The 27,749-nt window shown below is 37.5% G+C and overlaps 2 protein-coding genes across 2 annotated transcripts; one reads left to right on the top strand and one right to left on the bottom strand.

Moving 5' to 3' along the window:
- The first annotated feature begins 6,800 nt into the window (after positions 1-6,800).
- On the top strand, positions 6,801-9,203 carry LOC130975117 (uncharacterized). Its single transcript, XM_057899946.1, has 2 exons — positions 6,801-7,150; positions 8,849-9,203. The coding sequence occupies exons 1-2, from the start codon at positions 6,801-6,803 to the stop codon at positions 9,201-9,203; spliced, it is 705 nt and encodes a 234-aa protein (XP_057755929.1).
- Positions 9,204-25,194: 15,991 nt separating this feature from the next.
- On the bottom strand, positions 25,195-26,734 carry LOC130976741 (uncharacterized). The gene has a single exon (XM_057901668.1). It carries the CDS (start codon positions 26,598-26,600, stop codon positions 25,326-25,328), a length of 1,275 nt encoding a protein of 424 aa, XP_057757651.1. The 5' UTR covers positions 26,601-26,734; the 3' UTR covers positions 25,195-25,325.
- Between the last annotated feature and the right edge of the window lie 1,015 nt (positions 26,735-27,749).

The following is a 27,749-nucleotide window of genomic DNA, read 5'->3' as shown; positions in this document are numbered from 1 at the left end:
ATACATAATTTTAGGATTAGATGTAGTGTTTAGATAGAGGTTCTCTCCTCTCTCTTAGAAATTAGGATTAGGATTTAGGATTTTTATTATGCTCAGACTACTTCTCTTCATTTACAGGTTCAATATTTCTTTTATTTATTTTCTCAATTTGGTTTATTAACTCTTCATGTTTAGATTGATTTCCTATATAATACAATATCAGGTATTCCAGACTTATGATTGTTTTTTCTAATTTATGTTATTGATGCTTGGGCTCTTTCTAAATTATTTTCATTCGAGTAGATTTTCTTCCCTTTTGGCTTTAGTTAAGTAATTGGTGATACTTGAGTTATCAAACTCAGCAATGGTTGAAATTGGCAATTGCTAATTAATTTGGATCACTCTAAAAGTTGACTGAAACTCGAGGATCAATTTAATTAGTCCACTTGACTTTCCTTTATTTAATAAGGGATAATTAAGTGGGATTAAAACCTAATTCTCATCACACCTGATAAGGATAACTAGGATAGAAATTCCAATTCTCATACCTTGCCAAGAGTTTTCTTAGTTATTGATTTACTTATTCCTGCAATTTATTTCTCTTGTTCAAAACCCAAAAACACTGTTTTTCATAACCAAAAATAAACACACCTCCCTGCAATTCCTTGAGAAGACGACCCGAGGTTTGAATACTTCGGTTTATAAATTTTATTGGGTTTGTTACTTGTGACAACCAAAACTTTTGTAAGAAAGGAATTCTTGTCGGTCTAGAAGCTATACTTACAACGGGAATTTATTTGTAAAATTCTAGATCGCGCGAGAGTTTCATTCATCAAAGCCTCAAGAAGAGACTTTATTCATGATCTAGCCCCTGAAGGTCGTAACTTTAAGGCCAATGGTCAGTTCAATGCCAAAATGGAAATCAACGGAATCGTAACTTTCTCGCTCATAACAATGGCAACCACAACAACTATAATTTGGGAGAGGAAGAAAGAGGTCAACCTCAGCAAACTCAGGATATTTCAGTTTGCTCAAGGTGTGGGAAGGATCATGGTAACAGAGCTTGTAGATATGGGACACACACTTGTTTTTCTTGTGGAGATTATGGACATATATCGAGGAATTTCCCAAAAAGGTTTGTTCGAGATCCTGCTAGGCCACAACGACTAGCAAGGGTTTTTTACCGTAACTGCTGGCAACACTAATGCATTTAGTTCTTCCACTCGAGGTGAGTACCACACTATGATTTTGTTTGTGATAGATAATACTATAACTTCTTATGCGCATGTTAAATTTTGAGGACAAAATTTTCTTTTAGGAGGGTAGAATGTAACAACCCCGATTTTCATGTACGTGAGATCTTTTTTGGAAATACGGATTTTTCCGGAAGATCAGTAAGGGGAGAACTTCTGCTATATCATCAAGTATCTCAATCCTCATTGTCATTATGTCATCTTTAAGATAGAACCTTTTCTGAGGCAAGCTCGATAACGTAGTCACGAAGAACCCAGTTTTTGAACCGTATCGGTTAAGAGTTTTGATTATGTTTTTCGTAAATAGTCTCAGTTTGACGAATCGGACTCGATTCATGAGAGAAGAGATATAATAAGATAATATTATTATTATATTAGTATTAGAATCTTCTTGAATGATATTATAAGGATACCTGGTCAGTTTTAGTTAAAAATAGAAAATCGGTTTAATCGGGTTCACAGTTTACTGGTGCAGCTTAACACCAGCACTCTCTGATGATTTTAGCAATGATAAGGCCTCATCATACATGATCTATTCTCATATTAAATATGTTGCTAGTGTCTTTTATGCTAGTAGCTCAGAGAAGAATTTTTAGAGATATTTTTACGTGTGTTCCGATACACCTAGTTTTAGTAGTTATACACCTGAGATATTTTAATATTATTTTAATCCACCTTTAAGCCAACCAATCAAAACTCACCCTACACCCCCAAGACACTCCAAGTGTGTCTCATTTCATCATTTTGACCGAAAATAACAAGAGAGAAAAGAGAAAAACTTTCATGAACACTTAATCTTCAAAGCTTGATTTCTTCTGAACTAAAACTCAAATTAAAATTTCGATTTCACCAAAATGATCCTCTTTTCTTCCTCTACATAACCATATAACATATCAAGTCTGAAAATAAGGTGAGATGGCTGTCTCCCTCCCTCTTCAATTCGGTTTTCAAGGAAAACCAAGCAAAACATGTGTTTTCTTGATGTTTTTCCTTTGGAATCATGCTTTACTTGACTTGAGGGCCAAGAAATGTGAATTTACAGCAAGTATAAGGTTAGAAATCACTTCCTAACATGCTGAGTGAGATTTGATTAGTTGAGAGTTTTTGGATTTAAAGTTGTTCTTGATGTGATTTAGAAGGAAAAAGTGCTTAAGGACCACCTGAAAGTCTAACCGAATTAGGAGCAGCAAAACCAGGTAGGGTGTGACGAATTTAATCTTGATTGATTGTGTTTGAGATGTGTGATTATGATATGGTTTGGTTATGCTTGAAATTGATTGCTTATATGAGTTATTCTTGGTGAAAGTATGTTGAAATTTTGATGAAATTTAATGATATTCAAGCTATGAATGTTGTTCTTGAGGGCTACTGGAAAAATGAATCCTAGGCATTAAATTGGGGTTAAATTTGTGTTAAAATCATGTAGAAAATATGGGATTTTAGTGGCTGAGAATTTATTATGAATTTTGGTAAAAATCGGTTTCTGAAAAGACTGAAAAAACAGGTAAAAACAGAGAAAAAATCTGAAAAATTTATGAAGAATATGAAGAACACCTTTTAGATCTTAAAAAGGGCAAGGTTGTAATTATTTTAGTGTTTGAGGGGTTATTTTGTAATTTCTGAAAGTTATGGTGGTTAAATTAGAAATATTAAAAGTTACGGGTGGTAAAAAGTAAATTCTAAAGGTTAAAGGTTAAAGTAAGGTAATTTTCGAAAATTTAATGATAAAATAATAAATAATAATAAAATATTAAATAATAATATTTAATTAAAAATATTATTTTAATAAAAATAATAAATAATGCGAAAAAGGCAGTTTTTTGTAAAAGTTTTAGAAAGACAACTTTAAGTGCAGAATTCTCCTAATTACTTTCATAAAACACTAAGGGAGTGGTAATAAAATGATAGTGAGACAAAGATAAATGAAAGATAAAAAGTTAAATAAAAGATAAATGTAAGATCCCAAATTTTTTTTTAAAAAAAAATTAAATAATGAGTTATTTGTGATTTATTATCTTATTTAAAGAAAATTATTATTATTATTATTATTATTATTATTATTATTATTATTATTATTATTATTATTACTATTATCTTTACTATATTATCATATTTATATATTTATAATATTTATATATTTATTTCCCTTTGGCCGAAGCCTTAAGGGAATTAAGATAAAGAAAGCCAAAACGTGGCTTGCATGCTTAACTATGTATATATATATAATTCTTACTAATGTTTCTTTTATACATATATCTTTTGTATGCATTGCATATATATATATAATTCTTACTAATGTTTCTTTTATACATTTATCTTTTGTATGCATTGCATATATATATATATATATATATATATATATATGGAATGAAAGGCAAAGAAAAGGGGAAATGTGGCTTTAATATAGGAATGTAAGATAAGAACTTGACAACTCATTAAGCCTTAATCATCACCAATTACTTTTCTTGCTTAACTTTCGTTTTCATTCACAAGCATAAGGAAAAAGAAAGAACAGAGAGGGAGACCGAAGCTTTATGAGAGAGAACCGTAAAACCCTCTAACCTTCCGATCTCGATTTCTTGCGATCCGTAACTCCAATAAAAAATCTAATCTGATAAAAGTGTTCGTATCTTCCTCTTCTACGTGTTGGCGTTACCTTTGTCCGGTGGAAATCGACAGTGACGTAGCTCCCCTACCCCTTGAGCTTGGCCAACTGGAGTTCTAGGAGCTACGGAGGATTCCGGACGTTTTTCCCTTCAGCAGCACGGTCAGAAAGTTTCTCTAGAGTTTCGAGTATTTCAATTACGTACGAAGGTAGGGTTTTGGTAAATTTTCATCGGTTAAATTGATATTTGATAAGTGAATTAATGTCGTGATTACTTGTCGGTTGAATTTATATTGATATTTATGATAAGTTTGAGGTTTGGAAGGTTTAAGTGCAGCCAGGAACTGAGTTATTCTGATGATTGTGATTTCTGGATTACGGTAGGGTAATTTAAAAATGTTAAAAGTTGCCGGTTTGATTTATTGAAAATGATTTGAAAAGAGTGCGGAAAATGGTTTGGATGGAACCCGAGAAGGGTGGCAGAGTCCGGATTTTAGGGAAGGTGCCGCCGAAATTTTGCTATAAATCTTAAGAATTGATTTGAAATTTATTTAGAAGAAAAAGATTGGATTTGAGAAATGGTATTATTTGATTTTTGATTTATTTTTAAAAAGTACTTGTTTAAGTTTGATTTGAAAATAAAAAGGGGGATTAGTTTTGGTTTTAAAAGAAAGAGAGAAGACAAACCGGCACGTGTGATTATGAAATAATTAAAAGGTCACATGAGGGTGACGGAGAGTAAATAGTTATAGTGTCGTTGTGAAAAAGTTAAGCCGTGGGCTTGATGTGTGAGTAATTGTACGGAAATCCCGTGTATATGGAATGGCTTCCAGGAGAAAGTGGTACATGCTTCAGCTGGAGAATCAGCGCCTGCAAGTACTTGCAGAGGTCATGTTCGGCATACTTCAGCTGGAGAATCAGCGCCTGCAAGGAGTAGGAACTTGCAGAGGTTATGCCGCTGGAATGCCTTATCTGACTTGCGAGTCGGATCGTGTCGGGCGCGGGTCGAAACCGACAAATGAGCTCATTACCTGCGATAGGACCAGACATGCATCATCCTTGTTGTGCATTTGCATTTTATTTGATGTGGTGAAATTATCTGTGATTGCCTTCCTGTGTTTATGCATCCCTCACTGTTACTCTGAATTGTGGTAATTAGATGCTTCTCTGTAATTCTTGTATAATTCATTGTGAATTACTTGAATTGTGGTAACCCTGACTAAACTAACTACCCTCGACCCTACTAAGAACCCCCAGTTCTTACCCCTTTTCTTCCTCCCCTTCAGATGGAGACTGGAGTTATATTTTACGAGATGGACCCTCCCTATATATACGAGGATATTGTACAGCATATGTTTTATGTAGTAGCTGCGGAGATTAGGACTCGTATGTACATTCTGCGTGATCATCCTTTCCATCACCCGATTGACACTCCACAGTTTAACCCCAACATGCCCTATGAGTTCCCATTGCAGTGGCTCCACCCGGATGCTCCATTTCACCTGTTTCATGATGGGTCGGTGCCTCACCAGCATCCCGATCAGCCTGTGAATCAGGCGGACCCTGAGCCTGAGCCCATGGAGGAGCATTTTCCAGAGCATGTACCAGAGGAGGACATCCTAGTGGAGCAGATCTCAGTATCTTCATCCGAGCCATCTTCTGAGGAGCCGCTTACCGCCTCTATTAGTGGACCGGTGAGTGCTGGTCAGACCAGTAGCACGAGTGCCAGCGCCCCTCCTGAGATTATAGAGATTTCCGATGATGAGGACGAGGACCCTGAGGAGTGTTCTGATGTAGTTGTGATATCCTTTGACGATGATACCTGAGGCCTGGGAGCTGCGGTTGTGCCTTTTGATAGTTTTTTTGTATTAGCCTAGCTTTTGTGTTAATCTCTCACTTTTGGTTAGACTCACTGAGAGAGTAGGGTGTACATAGTTGACTAGGCTAGTTCGGGCGCCAGCTTAGAGGTTTTCTGTATGAACCAGGGCCCGGAGTGTTGATTTGTACATAGTAATATTTCTAAAGGGTGGTATGCTAACTTATGATATATATATATATATATATATATATATATATATATATATATATATACGACAGTACCTGTATGCTTATGCTTGTGTATGTTTAATTAGTTGTCCTTGCAAGTTTTCTTATAAAAGTTTATCCAAAACTCGATAGTACGCTAACCCGATTACAGGCTTAATAACACATAGTAAAGGTTTCATGTGAACAAGTTGGTGACACTTGATTTCTGGTATGATCATGACTTACTGGGAATTGGGTCGTTACAATTTGGTATCAGAGCAGTTCGTTCCTATTAAAGCCTGGGAATATGGACTGAACCATGCTTTGTTGCATTCTCTGAGTTGTGTCTCATGCATATAGGATATCGTTGTGATATGAATTGCATGACTGTCGCTGTGTTTCTATTTTAGAGACTATTCACACTTTGCCTGAAATGTTAAGACTGATCACCTTAATATTGCACGTTGGGTGTGAACAGGATCTTGATGGCTGCACAGGGACGAGGATGTGGTAGGCGTGGTGTAAATCCTGTAGAGGAACCGACGAGGGGTGCGGATGCTTTTATAGCTGCGATGAACACCATGGCTGAGGCTATTCGTGAAACAGCAACTGCTACTACGCGAGCAATTGACCGTTTAGGGGAGAGGAACGGAGATCGTAACAGAGGACGCAATGGTGAGCGTGGTGGAGATGGTAATGATAATGAAGGTTCCGAAAACCACGATAACCCTATGACACTGGCAACCTTTCTGAAGGTAAATCCGCCCAAGTTTAAGGGGACGCTTGTTGCAACTGAAGCTGACAATAGGTTCCGTGGTATCGAGAAGTCATTGCGAGCGCAACATGTACCAGAAAGACAGTACGTGGAATTTGCGACCTATATGCTGGAGGGAGAAGCTGAACACTGATGGCATGGAGTGCAATGCTTGTTAAGGCAGATGGTGGAAGAGATTGACTGGAATACTTTTAAGGAGGAATTTTACAAAAAGTACTTCCCTAGAACTGTTCGTGATGCTAAAGAAATGGAACTGATGCAGTTGACGCAGGGGAATATGTCAGTAGCAGAATATACTCGGAAATTTGAGGATTTGTGCCGATTCTCTAAGATCTGTCAAGGAAATCCAGATGATTTTGAAGAATGGAAGTGTTTAAAGTATGAAGGAGGACTTCGCGACGAGCTGATGCATTCATTAGTCCCGCTGGAGATACGAAATTTCGCAGAGCTTGTCAATAAGAGTCAGCTGATGGAAGATTGTGAACATAAGATGGCAGCATCAAGGATGGGATGGTGCACGAAATTGTGATCATCAATGGCGCCATCAACATGGTACGCTCAATTGCAATCTCAACTCTTTATCACAACTTCGCACAACTAACCAGCAAGTGCACTGGGTCGTCCAAGTAATAAACCTTACGTGAGTAAGGGTCGATCCCACGGAGATTGTTGGTATGAAGCAAGCTATGGTCACCTTGTAAATCTCAGTCAGGCAGATTCAAATGGTTATGGATGATATATGAATAAAGCATAAGATAAAGATAGGGATACTTATGTAATTCATTGGTGAGAGTTTCAGATAAGCGAATGGAGATGCTTTGTCCCTTCCGTCTCTCTGCTTTCTTACTGTCTTCATCCAATCCTTCTTACTCCTTTCCATGGCAAGCTGTATGTTGGGCATCACCGTTGTCAGTGGCTACAATCCCGTCTTCTCAGTGAAAATGTTCAACGCACCCTGTCACGGCACGGCTAATCATCTGTCGGTTCTCAATCAGGTTGGAGTAGAATCCATTGATTCTTTTGCGTCTGTCACTAACGCCCAGCCTTCAGGAGTTTGAAGCTCGTCACAGTTATTTAATCATTGAATCCTACTCAGAATACCACAGACAAGGTTTAGACCTTCCGGATTCTCTTGAATGCCGCCATCAATTCTAGCTTATACCACGAAGATTCCGATTAAGGAATCCAAGAGATAAACATTCAAGCCTTGTTTGCTTGTAGAACGGGAGTGGTTATCAGGCACGCGTTCATAAGTGAGAATGATGATGAGCGTCACATAATCATCACATTCATCAAGTTTTTGAGTGCGAATGAATATCTTGGAATAAGAACAAGCTGAATTGAATAGAAGAACAATAGTAATTGCATTAATACTCGAGGTACAGTAGAGCTCCACACCTTAATCTATGGTGTGTAGAAACTCCACCGTTGAAAATACATAAGAACAAGGTCTAGGCATGGCCGAATGGCCAGCCTCCCAATGATCTAAGAACTAGGCGTCCAAAGATGATCCTAAGATCGAAAATGATCCAAAGATGAAAATACAATAGTAAAAGGTCCTATTTGTAGAAAACTAGTAGCCTAGGGTTTACAGAAATGAGTAAATGACAGAAAAATCCACTTCCGGGCCCACTTGGTGTGTGCTTGGGCTGAGCATTGAAGCATTTTCGTGTAGAGACTTCTCTTGGAGTTAAACGCCAGCTTTTGTGCCAGTTTGGGCGTTTAACTCCCATTCTTGTGCCAGTTCCGGCGTTTAACGCTGGGCAGTTTTGAGCTGATTTGGAACGCCAGTTTGGGCCATCAAATCTCGGGCAAAGTATGGACTATTATACATTTCTGGAAAGCCCAGGATGTCTACTTTCCAACGCCGTTGACAGCGCCCCAATTGGGCTTCTGTAACTCCAGAAAATCTACTTTGAGTGCAGGGAGGTCAGAATCCAACAGCATCTGCAGTCCTTTTCAGTCTCTGAATCAGATTTTTGCTCAGGTCACTCAATTTCAGCCAGAAAATACCTGAAATCACAGAAAAATACACAAACTCATAGTAAAGTCTAGAAAAGTGAATTTTAACTAAAAACTAATAAAAATATAATAAAAACTAACTAAAACATACTAAAAACATACTAAAAACAATGCCAAAAAGCGTATAAATTATCCGCTCATCATGGGACATCCAAGCTTACCGCCAAGAAACTTTAATAATTTTCATAGGCATGCGGTACAGCGGAAAGTTGATTTTAAGGTACCAGGAGTACCTATGCGAGGGAACCAACAAGTTAGAAACTTCCCTACGCACTCTACAACTGGGAATGGAAATAGGCCAAGACAGGATACCGGTAAGCAACCTCAGCAGCAGAGTCAGGAGGGCCCAACGTGTAGGCAATGTGGAAAGAATCACCCTGGTAGGCCTTGTTATCTTGGACTGAGAGTCTGCTACAACTGTGGTGAACTGGGGCATATAGCAAGCAATTGTCCAGAAAAATTGGTACAAGGAATAGCTAAATCGCAACAGCCAGGGAGGGTATTTGCAGTAACTGCTGAAGATGCTCGTACTCAGACTCCCTGACCCAAGGTCAGTATTGTGTTAAGACTCGCTCCTTAACTGCACTTTATGTTTCTGGTGCGTCACATTCTTGTATTTCTTTAACTGCTATACGTAAGTTGAGACGAGATGAGGACACACAACATACCTGAGGACTAGAAAATAAGATAAGAACCGTTTACTCACACCTGCTTACAGGTAAAGGAAATTTTGAGGGCAAAATTTTTTTTAGGATGAAAATTTTCGTTTATAGCAATTTTCGAGGACGAAAATTTTTATAAGTGGGGTAGGATGTAAGACCCCAAATTTTTTTTAAAAAAAATTAAATAATGAGTTATTTGTGATTTATTATCTTATTTAAAGAAAATTATTATTATTATTATTATTATTATTATTATTATTATTATTATTATTATTATTATTATTATTATTATTATTATTACTATTATCTTTACTATATTATCATATTTATATATTTATAATATTTATATATTTATTTCCCTTTGGCCGAAGCCTTAAGGGAATTAAGATAAAGAAAGCCAAAACGTGGCTGCATGCTTAACTATGTATGTATATATAATTCTTACTAATGTTTCTTTTATACATATATCTTTTGTATGCATTGCATATATATGTACATGGAATGAAAGGCAAAGAAAAGGGAAACGTGGCTTTAATATAGGAATGTAAGATAAGAACTTGACAACTCATTAAGCCTTAATCATCACCAATTACTTTCCTTGCTTAACTTTCATTTTCATTCACAAGCCTAAGTAAAAAGAAAGAACAGAGAGGGAGACCGAAGCTTTATGAGAGAGAACCGTAAAACCCTCTAACCTTCCGGTCTCGATTTCTTGCGATCCGTAACTCCAATAAAAAATCTAATCCGGTAAAAGTGTCCGTATCTTCCTCCTCTACGTGTTGGCGTTACCTTTGTCCGATGGAAATCGATGGTGACGTAGCTCCCCTACTCCTTGAGCTTGGCCAACTGGAGTTCTAGGAGGTACGGAGGATTCCGGACGTTTTTCCCTTCAGCAGCACGGTCAAAAAATTTCTCTAGAGTTTTGAGTATTTCGATTACGTACGAAGGTAGGGTTTTGGTAAATTTTCATCGGTTAAATTGATATTTGATAAGTGAATTAATGTCGTGATTACTTGTCGGTTGAATTTATATTGATATTTGTGATAAGTTTGAGGTTTGGAGGGTTTAAGTGCAGCCAGGAACTGAGTTATTCTGATGATTGTGATTTCTGGATTACGGTAGGGTAATTTGAAAATGTTAAAAGTTGCCGGTTTGATTTATTGAAAATGATTTGAAAAGAGTGTGAAAAATGGTTTGGATGGAACCCGAGAAGGGTGGCAGAGTCCGGATTTTAGGGGAGGTGCCGCCGAAATTTTGCTATAAATCTTAAGAATTGATTTGAAATTTATTTAGAAGAAAAAGATTGGATTTGAGAAATGGTATTATTTGATTTTTGATTTATTTTGAAAAAGTACTATGTTTAAGTTTGATTTGAAAATAAAAAGGGGGATTAGTTTTGGTTTTAAAAGAAAGAGAGAAGACAAACCGGCACGTGTGATTATGAAATAATTAAAAGGTCACAAGAGGGTGACAGAGAGTAAATAGTTATAGTGTCGTTGTGAAAAAGTTAAGCCGTGGGCTTGATGTGTGAGTAATTGTACGGAAATTCCGTGTATATGGAATGGCTTCCAGGAGAAAGTGGTACATGCTTCAGTTGGAGAATCAGCGCCTGCAAGTACTTGCAGAGGTCATGTTCGGCATACTTCAGCTGGAGAATCAGCGCCTGCAAGGAGTAGGAACTTGCAGAGGTTATGCCACTGGAATGCCTTATCTGACTTGCGGATCGGATTGCGTCGGGCGCGGGTCGAAACCGACAAATGAGCTCATTACCTGCGATAGGACCAGACATGCATCATCCTTGTTGTGTTTTTGCATTTTATTTGATATGGTGAAATTATCTGTGATTGCCTTCCTGTGTTTATGCATCCCTCACTGTTACTTTGAATTGTGGTAATTAGATGCTTCTCTGTAATTCTTGTATAGTTCATTGTGAATTACTTGAATTGTGGTAACCCTGACTAAACTAACTACCCTCGACCCTACTAAGAACCCCCCAGTTCTTAACCCTTTTCTTCCTCCCCTTCAGATGGAGACCGGAGTTATATTTTACGAGATGGACCCTCCCTATTGGTGGACGAAATTGTGATTCCTTTGTTATTGTATTTTGTAAAATTCATTGCTTTTTCAACTATGTGTGGACACAACTCCGTTCAACTTAACCAGCAAGTGTACTGGGTCATCCAAGTAATACCTTACGTGAGTAAGGGTCGATCCCACAGAGATTATTGGTATGAAGCAAGCTATGGTCACCTTGTAAATCTCAGTTAGGCAGATTAAATTGGTTTATGATGAGTTCGAAAACTAATAATAAAAAGAAAATAAAAGGGATAGAAATACTTATGTAAATCAATAGTGGGAATTTCAGATAGGTGTGTGGAGATGCTGTGCTCCTCTCGGATCTCTACTTTCTTATTGCTTTCATCCAATCCTTCTTACTCCTTTCCATGGCAAGCTTTATGTAGGGCATCACCGTTGTGAATGGCTACATCCCATCCTCTCAGTGAAAATAGTCCTATACTCTGTCACAGCACGGCTAATCATCTGTCGGTTCTCAATCAGGTAGGAATAGAATCCCTTGATTCTTTTGCGTTTGTCTTCACGCCCAGCCTTCAGGAGTTTGAAGCTCGTCACAGTCATTCAATCCCAGAATCCTACTCGGAATACCATAGACAAGGTTTAGACTTTCCGGATCCTCATGAATGCCGCCATCTATCTAACTTATACCACGAAGATTTTGTTGGGGAATCTAAGAGATATGCGCCCGGCCTAAAGTAGAACAGAAGTGGTTGTCAATCACGCGCGTTCATAGGTGAGAATGATGATGAGTGTCATGGATCATCACATTCATCAAGGTGTTGTACAATGTATATCTTGGAATAAGAATAAAAGAGAATTGAATAGAAAGTAATAATAATTGTATTGAAACTTGAGGTACAACAGAGCTCCACACCCTTAATCTATGGTGTGCAGAAACTTCACTGTTGAAAATACATAAGAGAAAGGTTCAGGCATGGCCGAATGGCCAGCCCCCTTGAATGATCAAGAGACCGAATAATCAAAGGCTAAACAGTCAAAAGATTAAACTGTCAAAAGATGTCTAATACAATAGTTAAATATCCTATTTATACTAGACTAGCAACTAGGGTTTACATGAGTAAGTAATTGATGCATAAATCCACTTCCGGGGCCCACTTGGTGTATGCTTGGGCTGAGCTTGATCTATCCACGAGCTGAGGCTTTTCTTGGAGTTGAACTCCAAGTTATAACATGTTTTGGGCGTTCAACTCCGGATCATGACGTTTTTCTGGCGTTTAACTCCAGACAACAGCATGTACTTGGCGTTCAGCGCCAAGTTACGTCGTCAATTTCCAAATAAAGTATAGACTATTATATATTTCTGGAAAGCTCTAGATGTCTACTTTCCAACGTCGTTGAGAGCGCGCCATTTGGAGTTCTGTAGCTCCAGAAAATCCATTTTGAGTGCAAGGAGGTCAGATTCCAACAGCATCAGCAGTCCTTTTGTCAGTCTTTTTCAGAGTTTTGCTCAAGTCCCTCAATTTCAGCCAGAAATTACCTGAAATTACAGAAAAACACACAAACTCATAGTAAAGTCGAGAAATGTGAATTTAACATAAAAACTAATGAAAACATCCCTAAAAGTAGCTTGAACTTACTAAAAACTACCTAAAAACAATGCCAAAAAGCGTATAAATTATCCGCTCATCACAACACCAAACTTAAATTGTTGCTTGTCCCCAAGCAACTGAAAATCAATTAGGATAGAAAGAAGAGAATATACTATGAATTTCAAAATATCAATTAATATTAATTATAATTAGATGAGCGGGACTTGTATCTTTTTGCTTCTGAACAGTTTTGGCATCTCACTTTTTCCTTTGAAGTTCAGAATGATTGGCTTCTCTAGGAACTTAGAATTTTGGATAGTGTTATTGACTTTCCTAGTTAAGCATGTTGATTCTTGAACACAGCTACTAATGAGTCTTGGCCGTGGCCCTAAGCATTTTGTTTTCCAGTATTACCACCGGATACATAAATGCCACAGACACATAACTGGGTGAACCTTTTCAGATTGTGACTTAGCTTTGCTAAAGTCCCCAGTTAGTGGTGTCCAGAGCTCTTAAGCACACTCTTTTGCTTTGGATCACGACTTTAACCACTCAGTCTCAAGCTTTTCACTTGGACCTTCATGACACAAGCACATGGTTAGGGACAGCTTGATTTAGCCGCTTAGGCCTGGATTTTATTTCCTTGGGCCCTCCTATCCATTGATGCTCAAAGCCTTGGATCCTTTTTACCCTTGCCTTTTGGTTTTAAGGGCTATTGGCTTTTTCTTTCTAATTTTTTCGCCACTTTTTTTTTTCGCAAGCTTTTTACTTTTCACTGCTTTTTCTTGCTTCAAGAATCAATTTTTATGATTTTTTTTAGATCATCAATAACATTTCTCTTTGTTCATCATTCTTTCAAGAGCCAACAATTTTAACATTCATAAACAACAAGATCAAAAGACATATGCACTGTTCAAGCATTCATTCAGAAAACAAAAGTATTGTCACCACATCAATATAATTAAATTAAATTCAAGGATAAATTCGAAATTCATGTACTTCTTGTTCTTTTGAATTAAAACATATTTCATTTAAGAGAGGTGAAGGATTAATGGAATTTATTCATAGCTTTAAGACATGGTTACATACTAATGATCATGAAGTAAAGACACAAAACATAGATAAACACAACATTAAAAACCGAAAACAGAAAGAAATAAAGAACAAGGAATGAATCCACCTTTAGTGGCGTTTTCTTCTTGAAGGACCAATGATGTTCTTAAGCTCTTCTATGTCCCTTCCTTGCCTTTGTTGCTCCTCCCTCATTGCTCTTTGATCTTCTCTTATTTCATGGAGAATGATGGAGTGCTCATGATGTTCCACCCTTAATTGTTCAACATTGTGGCTCAAATCTTCTAAGGAAGTGTTGAGTTGTTCCCAATAGTTGTTGGAAGGAAAGTGCATCCCTTGAGGCATCTCAGGGATTTCTTGATGATGAGCTTCCTCATGCATCTCTTGAGAACCGTGAAGGGTCTCTCTTGCTTGCTCCATCCTTCTCTTGGTGATGGGCTTATCCTCTTCAATGAGGATGTCTCCTTCTATGATAACTCCAGCTGAGTAACACAGATGGCAAATAAGGTGAGGGAAAGCTAGTCGTGCCATGGGTGAGGGCTTGTCGGCTATTTTGTAGATTTCATTGGAGATGACCTCATAAACTTCTACTTCCTCTCCAATCATGATGCCATGAATCATGATGGCCCGATCCACAGTAACTTCAGATCGGTTGCTAGTGGGAATGATGGAGCGTTGAATGAACTCCAACCATCCTCCAGCCACAGGCTTGAGGTCCAGTCTTCTTAGTTGGATTGGCTTACCTTTGGAGTCTCTTTTCCATTGGACTTCTTCCACACATATGTCCATTAGGACTTGGTCCAACCTTTGATTAAAGTTGACCCTTCTAGTGCAGGGGCGTACATTTTCTTGCATCATGGGCAAGTGGAACGCCAATCTCACATTCTCCGGGCTAAAATCTAAGTATTTCCCCCGAACCATTGTGAGATAATTCTTTGGACTCGGGTTCATACTTTGATCATGGTTCCTAGTGATCCATGCATTGGCATAGAACTCTTGAACCATTAAGATTCCGACTTGTTGCATGGGGTTGGTTAGGACTTCCCAACCTCTTCTTCGGATCTCATGTTGGATCTCCGGATACTCATTTTTCTTGAGCTTGAAAGGGACCTCAAGGATCACCTTCTTCCTTGCCACAACATCATAGAAGTGGTCTTGATGGCTTTTGGAGATGAATCTTTCCATCTCCCATGACTCGGAGGTGGAAGCTTTTGTCTTCCCTTTTCCTATTCTAGAGGATTCTCTGGCCTTAGGTGCCATTGATGGTAATGGAAAAACAAAAAGCTTATGCTTTTACCACACCAAACTTAAAATATTGCTCGTCCTCGAGCAAGAGAAGAAAGAAGAGAAGAAGAAGAAGAAGAGAATATGGTAGAGAGGGAGAGATGTAAGTTCGGCCAAGGTGAAGAAGAGGGGGTTGTGTTGTGTGAAAATGAAGTAGAATTGAAGGGTATATATAGGGAGAGGGGGGAGTGAATGTTCGGCCATTTAGGGTGGGAATGGGTGGGAAAATGTTTTTGAATTTTTGAAGGTAGGTGGGGTTTATAGGGAAGAGTGGATGGATGTGAGTGGTGAAGGGGGTGATTGGGAAGAGGAATTGAGGTGATTGGTGAAGGGTGTTGGGAAGTGTGACATGGGGAAGAGTAATCACAAAAAATAGGATTAGGAGGTAAGGTGGGAATATAGTAGGTGGGGATCCTGTGGGGTCCACAGATCCTGAGGTGATCCTGTGGGGTCCACAGATCCTGAGGTGTCAAGAAATTCCATCCCTGCACCAAATAGGCATGTGAATTGCCTTTGCACACCATTCTGGCGTTTAAACGCCGTGTGGTGCACATTCTGGGCCTTCAACGCCCATGTAAAGCATGTTTCTGGCGTTGAACGCCAGTTTTATGCTTGTTACTGGCGTTCAGCGCCAGCTTTTCTTCTCTAGGCACATTCTTGGCGTTCAGCGCCAGAATGTTGCTTGTTTCTGGCGTTTAGTGCCAAAATGATGCTCTGTTCTGGCGTTGAACGCCAGCCAGATGCATCTCACTGGCGTTGAGCGCCAGCCTGTGCTTCCTCCAGGGTGCGAATTTTTTTCTGCTGTTTTTGATTCTGTTTTTAATTTTTCTGATTTTTTTTCGTGACTCCTCATGATCATGTACCTAATAAAACACAAAATAACAAGAAAATAAAAAATAAATAAATAAAATTGGGTTGCCTCCCAACAAGCGCTTTTTTAATGTCAATAGCTTGACAGTGGCTCTCATGGAGCCACAAAGTGATCAGGTCAATGTTGTATAGTCCCAAAACCAAACTTAGAGTTTGGATATGGGGTCTTAACACCAAACTTAGAGTTTGGTTATGGCCTCCTAACACCAAACTTAGAGTTTGACTGTGGGGGCTCTTCTTGACTCTGAACTGAGAGAAGCTCTTCATGCTTACTCTCTTTTGTCACAGAGGGATGGCCGTGTGCCTTTAACACAAGGTAGTCCCCATTCAATTGAAGGACTAATTCACCTCTGTTGACATCTATCACAGCTCCTGCTGTGGCTAGGAAAGGTCTTCCAAGGATGATGCAATCATCCTCTTCCCTCCTAGTGTCTAAGATTATGAAATCAGCAGGGATGTAAAGGGCTTCAACCTTTACTAACACGTCCTCTACTATTCCATAAGCTTGTCTCAATGACTTATCTGCCAGTTGTAATGAGAACAAGGCAGGTTGTACCTCAATGATCCCCAGCTTCTCCATTACAGAGAGTGGCATAAGATTTATCCCTGACCCCAGATCACACAGAGCTTTTGCAAAGGTCATGGTGCCTATGGTACAAGGTATCAAAAACTTGCCAGGATCTTGTTTCTTTTGAGGTAAAATTTGCTGAATCCAGGTATCCAGTTCACTAATGAGTAAGGGAGGTTCACTTTCCCCAGTCTCATTACCAAACAACTTGGCATTCAGCTTCATGATAGCTCCTAAATATTGAGCAACTTGCTCTCCAGTTACATCTTCATCCTCTTCTGAGGAAGAATAGTCTTCAGAGCTCATGAATGGCAGAAGGAGATTTAATGGAATCTCTATGGTCTCTATATGAGCCTCAGATTCCTTTGGATCCTTAATAGGAAACTCCTTCTTGCTTGAGGGACGTCCCAGGAGGTCTTCCTTACTAGGATTTTTGTTCTCCTCCTCCCTTGTGCATTCGGCCACATTGATTATATCAATGGCCTTGCACTCTCCTTTTGGATTCTCTTCTGTATTGCTTGGGAGAATACTGGGAGGAGTTTCAATGACTTTCTTACTCAGCTGGCCCACTTGTGCCTCCAGATTTCTGATGGAGGATCTTGTTTCATTCATGAAACTGAAAGTGGCCTTTGACAGATCAGAGACTAGATTGGCTAAATTAGAGGTATTTTGTTCAGAATTCTCGGTCTGTTGCTGAGAAGATGATGGATATGGCTTGCTATTGCTCAGCCTATTGCGCCCACCATTGTTAAAGCCTTGTTGAGGCTTTTGTTGATCCTTCCATGAGAAATTTGGATGATTTCTCCATGATGAGTTATAGGTGTTTCCATAAGGTTCACCCATGTAATTAACCTCTGCCATGGCAGGGTTCTCAAGATCATAAGCTTCTTCAGAAGCTGCCTCTCTAGTACTGTTGGATGCATGTTGCCATCCATTCAGATTTTGAGAGATCATGTTGACCTGTTGAGTCAACACTTTGTTCTGAGCCACTATGGCATTCAGAGTATCAATTTCAAGAACTCCTTTCTTCTGAGGTATCCCATTATTCACGGAATTCCTCTCAGAAGTGTACATGAATTGGTTGTTTGCAACCATATCAATGAGTTCTTGAGCTTCTTCAGGCGTTTTCTTTAGGTGAATAGATCCACCTGCAGAATGGTCCAATGACATTTTCGAAAATTCAGATAGACCATAATAGAATATATCTAATATGGTCCATTCTGAAAACATGTCAGATGGACATCTTTTGGTCAGCTGCTTGTATCTTTCCCAAGCTTCATAGAGGAATTCACCATCTTTTTGTTTGAAGGTTTGAACATCCACTCTCAGCTTGCTCAACTTTTGAGGAGGAAAAAATTTATCCAAGAAGGCTGTGACCAGCTTATCCCAGGAGTCCAGGATATCCTTAGGTTGTGAATCCAACCATATTCTAGCTCTGTCTCTTACAGCAAAAGGAAAAAGCATGAGTCTGTAGACTTCAGGATCAACTCCATTCGTCTTTACAGTCTCACAGATTTGCAAGAACTCAGTTAAAAACTGATAAGGATCTTCAGATGGAAGTCCATAAAACTTGCAGTTTTGTTGCATTAAAGCAACTAGTTGAGGCTTAAGCTCAAAATTATTGGCTCCAATGGCAGGAATGGAGATGCTCCTTCCATCAAATTTGGACGTTGGCTTTGTGAAGTCACCAAGCATTCTCCTTGCATTATTATTAATTTCGGCTGCCATCTCCTTCTCTTGTTCGAAAATTTCTGAAAGGTTGTTTCTGGATTGTTGTAATTTAGTTTCTCTTAGTTTCCTTTTCAGAGTCCTTTCAGGTTCAGGATCAATTTCAACAAGAGTGCCTTTTTCCCTGTTCCTGCTCATATGAAAGAGAAGAAAACAAGAAAAGAAGAGGAATCCTCTATGTCACAGTATAGAGATTCCTTTATGTTAGTAGAAGAAGAAAGGGGAGAAGAATGTAGAAGAGTGGATTCGGATATTTGGATGGAGAGAGGTGAAAAGAAGTGTTAGTAATTAAATAATTAAATAGAATAAGAAAAGAGAGGGAGAATTTCGAAAATAATTTTGAAAAAGGTGTTAGTAATTTTCGAAAATTAAAGATAAGATAAGATTAAAATTAAAATTTAGAACAAAAAGAATTTTTGAAAAAAAGGTGAGATATTTTCGAAAATTAGAGAGGGAAAAGTAGTTAGGTGGTTTTGAAAAAAGATAAGAAACAAACAAAAAGTTAATTAGTTAGTTGAAAAAGATATTAAAATCAAATTTGAAAAAGATAAGAAGATAAGAAGTTAGATAAGATATTTTAAAATCAAATTTTGAAAAAGATAAAATTTTGAGAAGGATAAGATAAAAAGATAAAATAAAAATTTTAAGAAAAAGATATTTTGAAAAAGATTTAATTTTTAAAAACACTTAACTAACAAGAAACTACAAGATAAGATTCTAGAATTTAAAGATTGAACCTTTCTTAACAAGAAAGTAACAAAATTCAAATTTTTGAATCAATCACATTAATTGTTAGCATATTTTTGAAAATATGATATAAAGATAAGAAAAAAGATTTTGAAAAAAATAATTTTTAAATTTTCGAAAATAGGAAAAAATGGAAAAGATATGATTTTTGAAAAAGATTTTGAAAAGATAAGATTTTTAAAATTGAAATTTTGACTTGACTTGTAAGAAACAACTAATTTTGAAAATTTTTGACCAAGTCAACCCAAAATTTCGAAAATTATGAGAAAAATAAGGAAAAAATATTTTTTTGATTTTTAAATTTTTAATTATGAGAGAGAAAAACACAAACATGACCCAAAACTTGAAAATTTTGGATCAAAACACATGATGCATGCAAGAACACTATGAATGTCAAGATGAACACCAAGAACACTTTGAAGATCATGATGAACATCAAGAACACAATTTTGAAAAATTTTTGATGCAAAGAAAACATGCAAGACACCAAACTTAGAAATCTTTAATGCATGGACTCTAACAAATGAAAAATGCACATGAAAAGCAACAAACAACACAAAACAAGAAAACATCAAGATCAAACAAGAGGACTTATCAAGAACAACTTGAAGATCATGAAGAACACTATGAATGCATGGAATTTTTGAAAAATGCAAGAAAAAATTTTTAAAGCATGCAATTGACACCAAACTTAAAAATTGACTCAAGACTCAAACAAGAAACACAAAATATTTTTGATTTTTATGATTTTCTAATTTTTTTGGATTTTTATTAATTTTTTCAAAAATAAGGTTTGGAAAAACGAAAAATAAAAGAAAAATTTTGAAAAAGATTTTTGAAAAGAAAATTACCTAATCTGAGCAACAAGATGAACCGTCAGTTGTCCATACTCGAACAATCCCCGGCAACGGCGCCAAAAACTTGGTGGACGAAATTGTGATTCCTTTGTTATTGTATTTTGTAAAATTCATTGCTTTTTCAACTATGTGTGGACACACTCCGTTCAACTTAACCAGCAAGTGTACTGGGTCATCCAAGTAATACTTTACGTGAGTAAGGGTCGATCCCACAGAGATTGTTGGTATGAAGCAAGCTATGGTCACCTTGTAAATCTCAGCTAGGCAGATTAAATTGGTTTATGATGAGTTCAAAAACTAATAATAAAAAGAAAATAAAAGGGATAGAAATACTTATGTAAATCAATAGTGGGAATTTCAGATAGGTGTGTGGAGATGCTGTGCTCCTCTCGGATCTCTACTTTCTTATTGCTTTCATCCAATCCTTCTTACTCCTTTCCATGGCAAGCTTTATGTAGGGCATCATCGTTGTCAATGGCTACATCCCATCCTCTCAGTGAAAATGGTCCTATGCTTTGTCACAGCACGGCTAATCATCTGTCGGTTCTCAATCAGGTTGGAATAGAATCCCTTGATTCTTTTGCGTTTGTCATCACGCCCAGCCTTCAGGAGTTTGAAGCTCATCACAGTCATTCAATCCCAGAATCCTACTCGGAATACCATAGACAAGATTTAGACTTTCCGGATCCTCATGAATGCCGCCATCTATCTAACTTATACCACGAAGATTCTGTTGGGGAATCTAAGAGATATGCGCCCGGCCTAAAGTAGAACGGAAGTGGTTGTCAATCACGCGCGTTCATAGGTGAGAATGATGATGGGTGTCACGGATCATCACATTCATCAAAGTGTTGTGCAATGTATATCTTGGAATAAGAATAAAAGAGAATTGAATAGAAAGTAATAATAATTGTATTGAAACTTGAGGTACAGCAGAGCTCCACACCCTTAATCTATGGTGTGCAGAAACTCCACTGTTGAAAATACATAAGAGAAAGGTTCAGGCAAGGCCGAATGGCCAGCCCCCTTGAATGATCAAGAGACCAAATAATCAAAGGCTAAACAGTCAAAAGATTAAACTGTCAAAAGATGTCTAATACAATAGTTAAATATCCTATTTATACTAGACTAGCTACTAGGGTTTACATGAGTAAGTAATTGATGCATAAATCCACTTCCGGGGCCCACTTGGTGTATGCTTGGGCTGAGCTTGATCTATCCACGAGCTGAGGCTTTTCTTGGAGTTGAACTCCAAGTTATAACGTATTTTGGGCGTTCAACTCCGGATCATGACGTTTTTCTGGCGTTTAACTCCAGACAGCAGCATGTACTTGGGGTTCAACGCCAAGTCACGTCGTCAATTTCCGAATAAAGTCTGGACTATTATATATTGCTGGAAAGCTCTGGATGTCTACTTTCCAACGCCGTTGAGAGCGCGCCATTTGGAGTTCTGTAGCGCTAGAAAATCCATTTTGAGTGCAGGGAGGTCAGATTCCAACAGCATCAGCAGTCCTTTTGTCAGCCTTTTTCAGAGTTTTGCTCAAGTCCCTCAATTTCAGCCAGAAATTACCTGAAATCACAGAAAAACACACAAACTCATAGTAAAGTCCAAAAATGTGAATTTAACATAAAAACTAATGAAAACATCCCTAAAAGTTGCTTGAACTTACTAAAAACTACCTAAAAACAATGCCAAAAAGCGTATAAATTATCCGCTCATCAGCTATATATACGAAGATATTGTACAGCATAGGTTTTATGTAGTAGCTGCGGAGATTAGGACTCGTATGTACATTCTGCGTGATCATCCTTTCCATCACCCGATTGACACTCCACAGTTTAACCCCGACATGCCCTATGAGTTCCCACTGCAGTGGCTCCACCCGAATGCTCCATTTCACCTGTTTCATGATGGGCCGGTGCCTCACCAGCATCCCGATCAGCCTGCGGATCAGGTGGACCCTGAGCCTGAGCCCATGGAGGAGCATTTTCCAGAGCATGTACCGGAGGAGGACATCTTAGTGGAGCAGATCTCAGTATCTTCATCCGAGCCATCTTCTGAGGAGCTGCTTACCACCTCTATTAGTGGACCGGCGAGTGCTGGTCAGACTAGTAGCACGAGTGCCAGCGCCCCTCCTGAGATTATAGAGATTTCCGATGATGAGGACGAGGACCCTGAGGAGTGTTCTGATGTGGTTGTGATCTCCTCTGACGATGATACCTGAGGCCTGGGAGCTGCGGTTGTGCGTTTTGATAGTTTTTTTGTATTAGCCTAGCTTTTGTGTTAATCTCTCACTTTTGGTTAGACTCACTGAGAGAGTAGGGTGTACATAGTTGACTAGGCTAGTTCGGGCGCCAGCTTAGGGGTTTTCTGTATGAACCAGGGCCCGGAGTGTTGATTTGTACATAGTAATATTTCTAAAGGGTGGTATGTTAACTTATGATATATATATATGTATATATATATATGTATATATATGTATATATATACATATATATATATATATATATACGACAGTACCTGTATGCTTATGCTTGTGTATGTTTAATTAGTTGTCCTTGCAAGTTTTCTTATAAAAGTTTATCCAAAACTCGATAGTACGCTAACCCGATTACAGGCTTAATAATACATAGTAAAGGTTTCATGTGAACAAGTTGGTGACACTTGATTTCTGGTATGATCATGACTTACTGGGAATTGGGTCGTTACAATAAAAACCAAAGAAAAGTCTGTAAAGTTTTAATAACAGAAACATACAGAGATTAGTGAACGAACTAGGGCAATATAGTTAGTCCTTGAGTTGCGGCTAGGGTTAGGTATTATATGAAAAGTTAAATTGTTTCAGTATAGACTTAATGAACCTATACTTGGGACAGACTAACTATTCAAACCAAAATTTACATAAGCTTTAAATACATATGTTAAGTAGAGAAATCAGAGCAGAGTAAAGAAACACAGGGAATAGAGTAACCAGAGAAGAATAAAGGGATACAGAGAAAAGAGTAATCAGAGCAAAGTAAAAAGACAAAGAGAAAAGAGTAATGTGATAAAGAAAAATGGTTTGAGTTAAGATGGTGTAAAAGTAAAAGCTGTAAAGTTTGTATTGTATGATTGAACAGAGAAAGAAAGAGGCACTGCATGAGAATGTGAAAGTGATGATGAATAATGAGAATGTTAATGAATGATGATAATGAGAATGATTATGTAAGAATCTGCTGCAGAGAGGCAGTCAGATGGATGGTAGTACGACCACTGAGAATGTTTTCCTAGGATACCTTGCTATAATGCTTTGCTGTAAGGCAGAGGTTGCTTATAGAGGTATCGAGATTAGTGTGCTCCTGTAAGACAGAGGTTGCTTACAGTGAGTGTATTGTGCTCCTGTAAGACAGAGGTTGCTTATAGTGAGTGTGTTGGGCGTATATCGGCTAATAAGTGCCGCCCTGCAAGACAAAGGTTGCTTGCAGTGGATACCCTGCAATACAAAGGTTGCTTGTAGTGGATATTGCCAACAGGAAAGCCTTATCCAGACAGAGGTTGCTGGGTAACATCGGGAGCATGTATGTAACCGATAGATGAGCTCATTACCTACACTAGGACTAGACATGCATCATACTTGGTTGTGCATTTCCTCTGTTATGATTGTTGTTTGAATGTATGCTTTCTTTGTTTGTATTCTATTCACTGTGTCTGGTTTTTGTTTTCTTGTATTCTTTTGTTTGTGTTTTGCTTTTTGTTTTCTCTATTTTCTCTATTTATCTGTTTCTTCTGTCTACTGCTTCTCGGTATTCTTCTATTTATCTACTAAACAACACAGAATTAAAGAACGTAACTAATAACCTTGGCCCTATTAAGAACTCCCCAGTTCTTACCCCTTTTCTCTCACTTTCCCCTTCAGATGGAAGCATGAGTACCCTTCCATAGTTTGCTGATGACTGTTCTGCAAAGAGGATTCCGCTTTAGGTAGTCTTCTGAATCTAGAGTGAACTCTGTTACCTGTTTATATGTATATACTGTGAGGCCAGCCAACGTCTGCACCCTGCTTATCTACAAACTTTAACCTAAATCCTGTGTACGAGACTCTTATTTTGTGGCTACTTGATGAGTTACCAGAGAGACGTCACATGGAAACGTCTGATCGTGCAGAGGAGTAACAGATGATGTTCTACTTTTTGATGACGTTCCACCTGACTTGAGTTTTGAAAACCTAGAACGTACTTTCCCTCGTTTTAGTAGTTTAGAGAGACTATGTGAGTATTGAGTCTAGGCTAGCCTGGGTGCCAACTTAGGTATTATTAACTAAGTATTTTTTTTATCAATTTTAGTTAATATTTTGAGTGAACATTTTATCTTTATACTATTAACTAAGTATTTAAAATTAGTTAAGTATTAATTAAAAATAATAAATTTTATTATGAATAATTCTAAAATATTATTTTTACACTAAAATTAGTTATCACAATTATTTATTATATATTTATGTATAAATATATATAATTTTTTATTTATTTTTATTATATATTTTATTTTTTAACATGTATTTTATGTTAATAATTGATTTTAGTATACACCGGTGAAAAATTACGATAAAAGAAACTTGGTGGAGTTGATGTTACGAGCTTGCATCCGTCTCTTGACCAAAGAACGTACTTAATCCTCAGTTTTCAATTAAACCATAATAATGTTGGATGCAACCATACTATCCACGACACAAGTAGGCAACCATAGTCCATAGCAGTGCGAAAAAATAAATGAGATAGTATACTACATGCAGAGTCCTCAACATCATCATTATTATTTGTATCAGCATGCATAATATAATTATATCTTTCTTTGTACCGTGGTTGCTTGAAACATAATCTTAACTACCGGCTCAGCCAAACCCTTGGGTGATGAATGAGTGCTGATATCCTCAAGCCAGACAGAGAAGAAGCTTCCTTAATCAATCACCATTGAAAGGAAGATGACTAATTATAACATCTGTAGTGTATATAAAAAATTGGCTACTATCATAAAATATATATTAAAATATAAAATATATATTTTTAATGAATTAAACAATATATATATATATTTAATCATAAACGCATGATGCTATTTTATTGAAAATCTAAAGCTGCGATATATATCGAAATATAAAATATTTACTTCTTGTCTTCAAGGAAGTACACAAGTTTTTAAGTATTCTCAAAGTTACAAGAAAAAAAAAAAAGGGTAAAAACATAACAAAAAAGAAAGCGGGCAAAGAATCTAATTCAGTGGTTACCCTTTCTGCCATGCTTGCCTACATGGTGGAACCATCCAATGCCTTTGAGGGCCTTGGAGAATTTAACAAAGTTAGGCCTTCCCATTCCCAAATTCATCTTCCCGGCTGAGAATTTCAAAGCCTGCAAGCAGCAGAGTTTACCCTCCATTTCATCTTCGTGTTCGTCGTCATCCTCCTCCACCCTGCACTCAATATCTGCCTTCTTTGTCTTCTTTGTGTTGCTTTTCTGCAGAACCACCTTGTTGGACTCTGTCTCGTATGTTTCCCAAAGCATATCCATCCCATCGCTTCCGTTAGCATTGTGCCTTTCCTCAAAGAGTTTGCAAGCAAGAGTTCTCCGCCACTCCTTCTCCACTCTCATTGATCCAAAACTGCCAAGATTGTTAAAATTATTGATATTGTTTCCGATGACCCTCTCACTGTAACCCCAATTGCTTTCAGGACTCCCTGGATTTGCTTCTAGTTGTTGCGATTTCTTCACTTTCAACAACGCTGCACCATGGTCACTGTCAACACTATCACTCACTTTGGATCCATTCCGAAGTGACCATCTTCTTTCACTTTCTTCAACTTTATTGGTTTCAGTATCCACTTCTTTTTCTTCTTTCTTTTCCTTTTGACAAGACGCATCTTCTACTAACTCAGAATTTTGCTGGAACAAGATTTCTAGTGTCTTGATTTCGGCAACAAGCAGAGTAGCTTCCACTGTATCAGTCTTCTCAACTTTGTTTCCTTCTGTGTTAACAACTCGCTGTTCCATTATTGAACCGAAAACTTGTCTTTCTTCACATGAACACACATCATGTGGTGCTTCAGAGACTTCTTCTGAACCATCTTCCACCGGCTTCGGATCAAAAACTTCGAAGATTGATGCCTGGAACATAACAAGATATGCTTCAAACTCAGCAAGGTACCCGATTTCCTCATCCTTGTTGTCATCAGCTTTAGACAGCAGCCATGCTACGTGTGTTTGGAACACAGAATGCAGAAAGTTCCATCTGGACTCGGAAATCTCGGAACCACCAACTTTCTCTTGAACAAGAAGGTTGGGAGTGAAGGTGAGAAGTGCAACAAGGAGAAGAAGGGTTGTGGTGATGAACAAAGGGGAGAGAAAAGACAAGAGCCTGAAGAGGTAAGGGGAGAAAAACAGGAAGTAGGAAAAGTAAAGAGGGTGAGAAAAAACGGAGAAACAGAGATTGAACATGTTAGAGAAGAGCTCATTGTTCTTCTTGTTGGAGGTGTGTGAGAAAGATAACTCAGTCATGTTTATGCTTTTTGTTATTTTTGGTTGAAATGTGTTGGGAGCTTAGCAGAGAGAAAGAAGAGAAAGGAATGGTTTAGTTTAGCAGGAAACTGAAACTAGCAACGGTGTTTTGTGGATCCTGTTAGGAAGTGATGATCAACTAGAACGGCGTGAATGTAGGGAAAGAGATTGGAAAGAGAGTGTAACTGATCTATAATGAGTGAACACTTCGGTTTGCGAAAGAAAAAGCAGCTTTCGAAACTTTCTTTTTTACCTTTCCTGTCTATAACCAACAACCGCGTCTCCAATCACCACAGTTGATGTGCAGTCCCCAAAATAAGTCGGACTATTTCATGCGGCTTGTTATAAATATATTTATTGTGAACGTTTGGCTTTTAGCGAAGAGTTGGGTCTTGGCTTAAGGGGGTGTTTGCGGTGCGGTTTGATTCAGTTTTTAAGAGAAAAGTCATCTAATTCAATCGTTTAATTTAATTACGATTCGGTTTGGTTCGGTTTTTTATCAAAACCATCCGAACCAAACCAAACCAATTAAAATCAGTTTGGTTTGATTCGGTTTGTTCGGTTTTTTAATCAATTAAAAAAAAATATTACCATACTATTTCACAAAGTCATAACATTGAAATCAACAAACACAAATACTCAATAGCTAACAAAGTCTTGGTCTAATGAAATTTAATGACAAAAAGAATTCAAATACAATAATTAAAAAAGTTTAAAAGTTCAATAGTCAACACAACTGAAAATAAAAATAAATTTTTCATTAAAAGATAGCCAAGTTATGGTGTGTTCTCCAACAAAACAGCTAAACTTCTCAACACAAACCAACCTAAAATAAAAAAGCAGTTACACAACAACAACAACAACAACAACAACAACAACAACAACAACAATAATAATAATAATAATATAACACTCACTACAAGAAAATGGAACATTTGTAACAAAAAATTTGTATCAAATTTAAAATTGTTACAAAAAAATAGTATTTTGTAATAACAATTTTTTATTGTTACAAAAGAATAATATTTTGTAACAACATTACAAGTTGTTACAAAATATGATAATATTTTGTAACAATCTGTTTTATTTTGTTACAAATTATGTTAGTTTTTGTAACGATATAATGTTTTGTTACAAAATATTGTAATA

This window comes from Arachis stenosperma, chromosome 4 (genome assembly GCF_014773155.1).
Source record: "Arachis stenosperma cultivar V10309 chromosome 4, arast.V10309.gnm1.PFL2, whole genome shotgun sequence".
Classification (NCBI taxonomy): domain Eukaryota; kingdom Viridiplantae; phylum Streptophyta; class Magnoliopsida; order Fabales; family Fabaceae; genus Arachis; species Arachis stenosperma.
This window is presented reverse-complemented; position numbering and strand designations above follow the sequence as displayed.

Coding starts and splice junctions, on each gene's coding strand:
- LOC130975117 (XM_057899946.1), top strand. CDS start 6,801: ATGGTGGAAGAGATTGACTGGAATACTTTTAAGGAGGAATTTTACAAA. Junction 7,151..8,848: donor GCAGCATCAAGGATGGGATG/GTGCACGAAATT, acceptor TAATTTTCATAG/GCATGCGGTACAGCGGAAAG.
- LOC130976741 (XM_057901668.1), bottom strand. CDS start 26,600: ATGACTGAGTTATCTTTCTCACACACCTCCAACAAGAAGAACAATGAG.